At 46.7% G+C, this 11,242-nt stretch overlaps 1 protein-coding gene across 1 annotated transcript; it reads left to right on the top strand.

Moving 5' to 3' along the window:
- The first annotated feature begins 320 nt into the window (after positions 1-320).
- LOC117838179 (uncharacterized) lies at positions 321-6,702 on the top strand. Its single transcript, XM_034718099.2, has 6 exons — positions 321-1,699; positions 3,500-3,871; positions 4,136-4,359; positions 4,449-4,506; positions 5,749-5,945; positions 6,231-6,702. The coding sequence occupies exons 1-6, from the start codon at positions 374-376 to the stop codon at positions 6,493-6,495; spliced, it is 2,442 nt and encodes an 813-aa protein (XP_034573990.1). The 5' UTR covers positions 321-373; the 3' UTR covers positions 6,496-6,702.
- The last annotated feature ends 4,540 nt before the right edge of the window (positions 6,703-11,242 follow it).

Here is an 11,242-nt window from a genome sequence, read left to right as displayed (position 1 = left end):
TTGTTCCTCGATTGCTTGCAGGAATTACCCTAGTGGTTTGGTTGATCGTGCTCAACAAGATCGCGGCAACCATTGAAGGTGGTGTATCGGTTGCTAAGGCACAGCGTGGAAATCTGTAGTCGGGTCGTGAACGTCGTCTCCGTCGACCAATCAAGTTATCCTACACCCCTCATCGATAGATCGGAAATCAATCTTAGCGAGTTGGTATCAGTTTTGCAGTGAAAACAAGATGCCACCACCGTAGAAAGGGCGTCCCGGTCCGATCAGGGCTGCAAAAAGCGAGAGCACAAAAACAAAACGCAAAGGTATCCCGAGAAAAAATTTCAACCCGGCAAAATATCGTGACGATCAACCCAAACCCTGGCCATCCCCAATGGCCGACGCCTCCTCCTCCTCGGGCGGCGGAGGCGGCGGGCCCCACCCTTCAGCCTCATCATCCACCGCCACACCCCCCTCGCCGGCGTCCCTCGACGGCGGCCTCCTCCTCCGCCTCCTCCAAAACCCTCCCCCTGCCCACCCGCGCGCTGAAACCCTCACGGCGGGCCCCGTCGCGCACCACTTCTTTGTCGACCCCGCCGTCGCCGCCGTGGGCCCGCTCTTCGCCGCCCCGACGCAGATGCAAGGGGGCTGCTTCCCATGGTCCTCCGCCTCCGCCCCGCAGCCGCAGCAGCACCAGCTCCGGTTCCCCGGTCCCCAATTCGCTCCGGGAGAACCCTACGCTGCTCTAGGCGGCAGCGGCGGCGGCGGTAGGGGTTTCGGATCTGGGGATGCGGTCAAGGCGGAGAGGCCTCGGCCGGGGGCGCCGCCTCCTGGGTTTGGCAAGCCGTCGCATCCGCCCGCTGCTGCCCGTGATGCATCGAATACGTTTGGTGGAGCACCGAGCAGGGAGCTGAACCACCATCGTCCCAGGGGTTTCGGTAGAACGTCGAATAAAGAGCTGAAGACTGTTCCGCCTTTTGCTGCTGGTCGCGAGGCGGTTGGTAGAATGCCTCACGGAGAGCCGCGTGCAATGCCAATTACTGGTGGCCGTGATGTGCCTGCAGGTATGATGTACAGGGAGCAGCAGCAGGATTGCTTTTTGTCACGGACACCGCCTGATATGAACACCAATAGATCGTTTGGCAGGATGCCTCTTAGAGAGCAGCATACACTTCCTACCACATGTGGCAGGGCGCTCCATGGAGATCAGTATACGCATGCAACCCAAGCAGGAAGGATGCAGCGTAGTGATTGGGGTCAGCAGGAACCCCACTTAACCTACACGTCACAAAGGGAGCAGACGTGGCAGGGTCCTAGTAAGGAAAAGGGCTTGCGGAAACTGCCAAATGCGAATGCCCATGATGCATTTGGTAAGGTACCCGTAAAAGAAGTGCACCATGTGACAGTACCTGCTGGCAGTTCAGTTGCAGTGGGTCCTAAGGAGGATCAAGTGAATGGTTTGGAGGATGGCAGAATAAGGGAAGTAGTTTTGGAGCATGGAATAGATGGAGAGGTGGTAGCAGAGGCAGAGGCAGAGGCAAGGAAGTTTGAAGTATCATATCAAAAGGGCAAGGTTAGATTTGCTGGGCAGGATGAAGAATATGATGATGATGGCAGGGAGGAGGGTTCCATAATTGAGCAGATGACAGAAAGTCTGATGATTGATGGCAATGTTGAGGCCAAGGGAGTAGTATTGCAAAAAACTATCACAAGGAGTAAGGTAAATTGGATTATTTTTGGTAACAGGTTATGGGGTTTGGTTCTGATTAAGTGCACCTAGTCAATTTATCAATTTGTATTTTACAAGCAATGCTAATTCAGTCAGTTTCCACCATATTCATCTGTAGCTGTTGATTATTAGGCTCAAGTGCGTCACATTTGTTTGTACTTGTGTGTTATGATCCCAAATAATGTTCTCTTAGTATCGTCTCATACCTACGCAACTGAATGCGATACTGTCTAAATTTTGTGAGTTCCGTTTGATATCACTTATGAACAGTGTGACAAAGAAATACCAAATTCCAAGTTGACCTGTAATTTGTTTCTGATGGGATAATAATGCATTTGATCTGAGACATCATCAACAATACCAAAATTAGCCCGTTTCTGGTTTGCATACTCAATTAGCATTTGATATTGCCATTGGACAGTAACGTGCAATCATCATGATGTGGTTTGTATTAAGCACATATGACACTACCTCCTCTTCCTTTGTCAGTGGGATGATTTGGATTCAGAACAAGTTAGGCACCTGGAATCTGTAAATTAGTTGACATGTCGATAACCCAAACATATTCAAGGGTGCTTATATAAGGCCTGTTTACTTATTGAGTATTGCTTTTTGTTTTTTTAAACCATAGGTGCATTAACTAATTTATTTTCTGGTTTGTACATAGGCCATAGGGATGTAAGATGAGGTGGGGGAGCAACATATATTGTAGTAGACACATTACTACATGCCATAAATGTTACCCAAGGTTGGATTAATTGTTGTTGGGAGATGATGAGTAGTGTTGATTGTTACAACAAACAATAGTGCTGCCTAGTAATACTAGTGCAGACATTTTACACCTACCTCGAATTGTAGTGGCATCTTGCAAACCGTGTTGTCGAATGTGATGCAATCACCTGTAAACTTCTGATAAAGCTACATCTGTCACAAGTTTAGCATTCACATACCTACTTTGGACCATCCTATCTCCAATTGTTGACCCAACTTCTTTGATTAGGTGAAGCTATTTCTTTCTTTTTTTTTGGTTCTGGAGTAGGTAGTCTTCATTCGGAAAACACTATGATAAGTTTTTTTTTGGCCAAAAGCAGCTATCAAAGTAAGCAGAAGGTGAATTGCAAAACCCTAACAACTCAAATGTTGCTTGTGTTACTGTGCATTTTGATGATTTGAACTGTTGTCTTCCGCTTGCTTTTGTGCACCACACATTCTTTTGCTGTCTCATAATTACTTCACTTGTATGAACTGCTAAAGGTGTTGGTCCCGTCACAGCACGTTTCTTCATTCTTAACAGAAGTTTTAACAGAGTATCATGGTAATGGTCCTGAAAAAAACATGTTCAATGATGCAAAGACCAAGAGAACATGTTTGGGGTAGGTGACTGCTGTGCATAGGAAAGCTTATAGTGGTAGTGGAACAAAAATGATTCCTTGCATATATGAACTTTCTTTGGTTGATTGTCTATTTGAGCTAGTGAGCATAGACATTCAAGTTGACGCAAGGCAAGCTTGAGCCTACTGGAACTTGTTCCCAAGTCTAATTGAGCCGATCATATATGAAGACACTCACATATTCATGGTGCTAAGCTAGATCACACAAATGCATGTACGCAACCCAATCAATCTTATAGCAGGCGTTCTTTTAGCATTTAGTTGTTTGCTCAGTTGCATTATAAAGAACCCTTGCCAGCTAGCAGTTGCCAGTTATACTTCAACAACTGATTTTGTAATTTACTAATTTCAAAGTCGACATAAAGGCGTGTTGATTTAGCTGTCATCTTTTATCTTGCAGGATTTCAGATCAGACTTTTCTAGAGGACATCATGTATCAAGCCAGCGAATAAGATTTCAGAGGAGAAATAGGCCATGTCGATATGACATAGATCGATTTGCACCTAGTTTCTTGTCAATTTTTGAATCATTGGTGCCCTCACAGGATGAAATCGCGAAGCAGAAGCAGTTGTTAACATCTCTAAGCAGAATAATAAACAAGGAATGGCCTAATTCAAAACTATACCTCTATGGATCATGTGCCAATTCTTTTGGTTTCTCAAATAGTGATATTGATCTTTGTCTCTCAATTGATGACAAGGAAATGAGCAAGGTTGATATTATATTGAAATTGGCGGACATATTACATGCTGGAAATCTCCAGAATATTCAGGTGAGCTAGGTATCCTCAACATGCCAACTGATATGATGGTCATTTTCCTAAACTAAGTGCTGATGTAGCCTGTAATAACTTTCCAATGCTTCTGATTTGTTTCTACAAGAATTTCGCCTTTATGAATAGCATACAACAATCACCAACATATCACAAGAAGTCTTACTGCATCAACTAACATATCATACTATAATTGCTCGAGAGCCACTCTAGTATTTGAGCTATTGTACTAAATTTCTGACCCAAGCTAATGAAATTTTGTAGCCATTAACTCGAGCAAGGGTCCCAATAGTGAAGCTTATGGACCCGGAAACAGGGCTTTCCTGTGATATATGCGTCAATAATCTTTTGGCAGTTATTAACACGAAACTTCTGCGAGATTATGCACAAATAGATATAAGGTTACGGCAGTTGGCATTCATTGTGAAGCACTGGGCTAAATCTCGCCGTGTAAATGAAGCATACCAAGGAACACTTTCTAGTTATGCGTAAGTTGTTCATTTCACATTATTAACAATATGCTGTGCTTGCCTTTACATGATCACGGTCTGAATTTTATTGTCTTCTTGACTTTCAGCTATGTGATAATGTGCATCCACCTCCTACAGCTACGAAGAATACTCCCATGTCTACAGGTATCTAGGTTGTAATGCATTCTTGTACGTTACTTTAGCTACATACATGTGAAGAATCCTTATCATTTAGGTTTCCGTAGTGTATTATTTTAACACAAATAACATCTAAGCCTAGTGCTAAGCAAGTTTGGCTAGGCTAGAGGTCAGAACACAAATAAGTATAGTTTTGACTTAATATTCTTGCTGTCATTTTTGTATGTTGCATAATTAAATTTCACTCAATGATCTTCATATCCTTCATAAAAATGCTCAAAATGATTTGTCAAAAAAGCTGGTTTTGTTGGATGCGATAAATTTGTGTTGCTGTAGTGTTATTCGTTTGCATTAATTGCTTGCCAACTATTTGGATTTGTTTAAATTTATTATTTGTCGTACCGAATTTAGAAGGATGAATTTAACTTTTAGTCCCTCAACTATGGGCGCATCTAACAACTATAAAAGATGGAACTATTTAATTTGCACGCCCTAACTAGCACAAAATGTACCCCTAAGGTTCCAGCTCCATGATGGTTTTATAATGATGTGGCATCCAAGCTGGCGCTGATGGCTTAGCAAGCATGGCTAAACCCCATTGTGATGCCTCTCAGCTGCCCAGTTTCCTCAACACTTCTCAATCACTCAAATTCCCTGCCCCCAACTGCGAGCTGTGGTCAAATAGGAGCAAATCCAGATAGGGAGTGCATCGTAGACACACGGGACAGAAGAAACCGAAGCTCGTGGGGGCATGTTGGTGGATTCTGGCTTAGTTTAGTACTTGTTTGGATCTTAGGCTTGGCATTGGTTGTATTTAGCACAGCAGGAGTTTTTCTCCTTACGTGAATGTCTAGAGCATTGATGCTTTTGGGATACCTAATCCCTTTTCAAGTTGCAATATGCATTTTGTATCCACCCTTCCCATCTGGCACTAAAAAGAAAAAAGTGCGTTTGTGATTTCATTTCCCATTTCAGTCAGTTGGGCATGCAAATTAAATGGTCTCATATCTTGAGTCTTGACACTGAAATAGTTTCATATTTGAGGGTGTAAATAAAACTTTCACTTGTAGTTGATGCACTTCCTTTTTAGTTTAGATTGGTGAATAGAAGCTGCAATGCTGACAATCAAGAAGAATATGGATGCTTAGTTTTTTTAAAAAAACTTTATGACAATAAAAATTCACCTTAGTAAATATTTTCCATTGCCATCACTGTTCATTTGTCCTACTTTTTGTTTGACGACAAACTGGTTATGTCATGCAATGTCAGGAAATGGAGGCCACTTACTTTGTCACGGTGGATGAAAGTAACTGTGCTTACTTCGACCAAGTGGACAAGCTAAATAACTATGGTGCTCACAGCAGAGATACCGTATCGAGGCTGCTCTGGGCCTTTTTCCATTACTGGGCATACGAGCACGATTACACAAGGGATGTCATATCAATTCGTACTGGAAGGATTATTAGGTATGTCATATTAATGAAGTCAACACTTCATTTTCCTAAGGCTCTCTTTATGTGATGAACTTCTGTTTCTCAGTCCCTATTTTTAAACATCATGATGATTAGAATGGTGATAACAAAATATGCTTGTAGCCTCATTGTACGTAGTATCCATTCTTATTAATCCAATTACTGTATTTTAAACAATTGACGGTTGCAAAGCAGCTTCCAATTATCTTTATCGCGTAGTGAAAATGCCATGTTAGCTAGAGGACATTGTTTCCCTCATCCTTTTGACACTTGTTTCAGTAAGGAAAGGAAGGATTGGACGAGACGGGTTGGAAATGACAGGCATCTCATATGCATCGAAGATCCTTTTGAGACCTCCCATGATCTCGGTCGTGTTGTTGACAAGTTCACCATCAAAATACTTCGGGAGGAATTCGAGCGAGCTGCCAATATATTACAGTTTGATCCGAACCCTAGCGTGACGCTCTTTGAGCCGTATGTGCCCCCTCCGTTACCGACCCTGATGCAAGAAGAAACTGTGAATGGTGCAGAAGTTGAACTATGATCACAGCATCTGGTGCTTCCTGATGCCTTATGTTCTGAAGTATTGTTCTGTTGTGTTTTGTGCATAGCTGTACAACAGAGATATTTTGCTGTGTAGTTCCCAGGTGGGTAACGGTACTTGGCTGCCTCAGTAAGGTTGAGCTGACAGTTATCCAGCATGGGACTCGTGGCATGGCAGATTGCCTTAGTAATGTTGTGCGAGAGGATACATCCACCTTTCTTATTTTCTATCCAAGTTCATTTTTTGTTTGCCAAAGAACTTCTCGTTCATAGAACGACGCTCTTAACGAATTTACTGTAGATTTACCAGCGGATTTGCCTCAGCTGTCGGGAACAATCGCGTTCCGACTTTCTGGACAACCAGAATTCGTTTCAGCTGAGGCCAGGAGGAACCCAACTGGATCTCCTACCTTGTTTCTTGTCGACAACCTGATGAGGCCCAGGGCTGTGCTAACGGGCGCACGCGCCTCAGGAGAGTAGCTAACATTCGATTTCAGACTTTAGTGCTGCTTCCGTTTCCGGAAATACATTTCACCGACGACGTTTCCGGAAATATATTTCACCCACGATATTCCTTTTTGGGTCTTCTAAACGTGAAAGCGCGTGCCAGGCTGTCAGCGCTTCCGCGCCCGAGCGTGTACCCAGTCCCTTTCCATTGGAACCCGGATGAAAAAAAGAGAGAAAATTTGGCGATAAAAATTTAAAATAAAAATTTATAGAAAAATTTTATGCAACAAAGTTTTAGAAACAAAATCCTTGAGACAAAAAATTGGACGACTAACTTGTGAATCAAATTTATATACAACATTTTTTTTTATTTTTAACCTTTTTTAAAGATATTTTTAAAAACAACCCCTCCCCAACTGCATGTTGCATGTGGCGCGACCGCGCTAGCGAGGCCCCGCGCCACATGCACTAGCGTGACAAAGCTGTCCCGCCAGGTGGAACGCCTACGACTTGGCCAGCGCGCGCCGTTCTCCTTCCCTCTCCCTCCTTACTTCTAGCTGCCGCTTCTACTACTCACCGCCGGCCGCCGCGCCCTTGCATTCCCCCCCCCCCAAATCTGGCATTTTGGGGTGGGAAGGTATTCCTCCACTTTTTTCCTTATTTTACCGTTACATTTTGTAGATATATGAACAACTAGGTTAGGTTAGGGTTAGGGTAAGATGCTGAATGTTGAATCAATGCAAGTTCATGTTGATAGATTGGAGTCGCAGTACACTTGTAGGTATTGTTCTTCCTCCGGATTTGACATGGAAGTTTGATCCTAGGATTGAAGCCCTTGTTATTTTTCTCAGTGGATAGATGGACCCGAAAAATATGATCCTAGGATCCGCCTATTCCCATACGATAGGACGAAACTTGAACCATACCATTAGTTCGGGTGTTGGGTTCCTCCACCAAACCCACTGAGGGATATGGGTACCCCTGGGTCCCTACCGATCAGGATACCCTAGTCGGGCCTACCAAGTGGGTTCGCTAGACCAGGTCATGTAGGCTGAGGACATGAAGTTACTTGAAGTATACATCAAGGCAACAAGACAGTCCAAATCTGCTCGGATATCGTGGAATGCGTATTGTAGTCCGACTCAAATTACCTTCCATGTAACAACCGAGTAGATTAGATTCAAACCTACTTGTAACCCTTGGTCGTCAGCCTATATAAGGCGGCAAAGGGCATCCCCTGAGGGAAACCCCAACAGTCCTATCCAATCTCATACCAACAATACAATCTACGCATACAGGATGTAGGGTATTACTCTCCGGACGCCCGAACCTGTCTAAAACCCTCGTGTCCCCTTCATGTTCTCGCGATCACCTTCGAGTTCTTCATTTTGCAACCCCCCTCACCTACAAATCAACCACTTGGGTAACCCTCTGGTGGACTGCCGAGCTACTAAATCTGACAGTTGGCGTGCTAGGTAGGGGTGATTGTGAGATCCTCTTAGCGACCTCGGTGGCATCCCGCCCTAGCGTTGTTTTCCCCAAGAGCATGAAGGACTTCCTCACCAACCCGATCCAGATTTGCTTCAGGACAATGCCAGCAGATTCCGATCCGACCGCTTCTTTCATCGACTTAGCGTCTTCGTCGACTCGGCTTCCAGCGCCAGCTCGGCTTCCATCGGATCTGCTCCGATGGGACAAGTTCTTCACCCAAAGATCGTCATGCCGCTTGCCTAGCAAGTTGGCGATCTCTCTCTGAGAGGGCTCCGGATCTACTCGCTATCGCCCGCCCATCCACGCCCTCCGACCTAATCGCAGGGTTAGATCGCATCAGTAGCACTGTCGTTGAATGCATTGATCTGTCTGAGGCGGTGCTATGTTCAACAAGGTCGGCGCAGGGTCTGTCCCGCATCCCCTTTGGTCTACGGAACTTGGCTGCTGTGTACTCCGCCAAGCTTGACTAGGTTTTCTAGATCCAATCTGGAGACCGACCTGAACCCGCCCAGTTTCCAGTCTGTGGTGAATTCCAAGTACCTCGCATTATCCCGACACTAAATCCTTACGGAAGCGACGATGAGAGCAACTCCTCCACAACCGATCTTGAAGCTTTCGTGGTCTCCGCTGACAAGCCACCCCGGGATGGCGAAACAGAATCTTAGGAAGAAAGCCATAACGCCAGGAACCAGAACCGCACGACACGACGCCAACAGGAACAAGCCAACGCCCAGCAGCAACTTGCTGCCATCACAGAGGTAGCAAGTGACCAGCGCTAACTGTTGCACAACGACCGCAACAACACCGACAAGGGTGGTGCACGGGACAGATGCAGGTGCCCTACACGTGCCCATAATCTAGTAGCCGACCTCGAGGAGGCCGGCCACAATATCTTCGCTACACCCCAGGCCAACCCAGGGGCTGTGTAAGCTGACCTAGAAAATCTCCTAGACTCGGACCAAGTCCAGCGGATCCAAGCGCGACTCCAAGTCGCCAACGCCTAGATTGAGGAGCAGGCCAACATATGACCTGCACACTCACGGTCCACAGGCACCCGGCACTCTTGAAGCCGGTCTGGGCATAGCAGATCCAACCACCACCGAGGCAACCGCGCAGGAGGTCAGATGGAGCCAATCCTTGAAGAAGTGGTGGAGCAGAACGCCAAGCCAGCCACCAACGACAATGCCAAACCACTCATCAACGCCAACAACTACCATCAGTGCGACAACAACGACAACCGCCGTCGCGGTAGGAGAGGCGATGATGAGGACCACGTCTGACCGGGTCAGCAACATGATCTCTGCGATGAGGTGCGCGACCTTCACAACCGCCATGACCTCCACCCTGACCTAAACAATTGCCACAACGAGTGTGACGAGTACGAGCTCCGACGCTGTGCCGAGTACGACTGCGACTACGGTGCTCCTGGACTCAACCGCGACGCTGAACACCAGGACCACGGTCGCCTGGAAGATGAGATACGTACGCCACCGTGCCGACTATGACTACATGTATGACGCCCCTGAAGATACTTACGATCCGCCCAGGCGCGACAACGGCAGGCGCCCCAGGGCTCCACCCGTTGATTACTACCTCGACAACGATGATGACACGGCAATTGATGGCTTCACCGCCTTCACTCCACGCCTCCGGGCTGTTGATTGGCTGGCCACATTCAAGCCGACCATCAATCAAAAGTATGATGGTCGCTCCGACCCCACCATCTAGCTCAAGACGTACAATACCATAGTGAAAGCCGCCAACGGCACCTACGACCAGATGGCTGCCTACTTCCCGGTGGTGATGGGTCCCACTCCACTCCTGTGGCTGGAGGATCTCCCTCCCAATAGCATCGACAGCTAGGGTCAACTCGCTAGAGCTTTTACCCAGAATTACCAAGCTACCTACAATAGACCTGGTAACACGGAGAAACTCGGCCAAGTCTGCTAGAGGATAGGTGAAACCATCTGGGAGTACACTAACCATTTCTTTAAGAACCGCAACAGGCTAGCCGGTGTTGATGACTGTGACATCATCATGTACTTCCATTCCGGCCTAATGAACCGCACCATGTTCTGCAAGATGTACGAGCTGCCCCCAAAATGGTCGCATAGATGATGGACGTTATCAACAAGCAAAAGTACAGTTCTAGAATGTCAAGCACCGTCCGACCGATGACTACGATCAGCCAATCCTTGATGAATCCCAAGCATGTCCGGAGTCCCAACTTCGAAAAAGGGCCCCCGAGGTCCTCGCTACTGAGGGCGATCCCCTAGGACGAGCACCTTCAACCGGGAAGAATTCAACGAAACCCTCAGCGCTCCATGCCCCTTTCACAATGATGCACATCATACTCATCGGGATTGCACATTCCAGAAGAAAGAGCTCAGCGCCCCGGTGGAGTACAAGTGGCCCCGCCGCACCAACTTCCGTCGAGACGATAACAGGCGCGACTACTGATGCCATGATGACTGCAATGATCGTGACGATTGCCACCACGACGACCGCTACACCGATGACTGTGACCGCAGCCGTGACGACCGTGACAACTATGACAACCGCAGGCGCAACGATTGCGAGGACCAGAACCGAGAGGAGCACCGTGACCAGCCACACCAAGACGCCCACGGCTCGGTGCCGACTAGAATGTGTGGTTCCAACGACCGAAATGGCAAGTCAACATCATCGTGGGCGGCCCCAATGCTTTTTGCAGCAACTACAAGCAGAAGCAGCGTGAACGAGAGGTGCATTTTGTCTCCATAGAACCAGTCCAGTATCTGCGCTGGTTGGAGCAATCCATAACTTTCTCC

Source organism: Setaria viridis, chromosome 9, assembly GCF_005286985.2.
Source record: "Setaria viridis chromosome 9, Setaria_viridis_v4.0, whole genome shotgun sequence".
Taxonomy (NCBI): domain Eukaryota; kingdom Viridiplantae; phylum Streptophyta; class Magnoliopsida; order Poales; family Poaceae; genus Setaria; species Setaria viridis.
The sequence above is the reverse complement of the archived record's forward strand: the minus strand, read 5'-3'. Positions and strand labels throughout refer to the sequence as shown.

Coding starts and splice junctions, on each gene's coding strand:
- LOC117838179 (XM_034718099.2), top strand. CDS start 374: ATGGCCGACGCCTCCTCCTCCTCGGGCGGCGGAGGCGGCGGGCCCCAC. Junction 1,700..3,499: donor AAACTATCACAAGGAGTAAG/GTAAATTGGATT, acceptor TTTATCTTGCAG/GATTTCAGATCAGACTTTTC. Junction 4,360..4,448: donor GGAACACTTTCTAGTTATGC/GTAAGTTGTTCA, acceptor CTTGACTTTCAG/CTATGTGATAATGTGCATCC.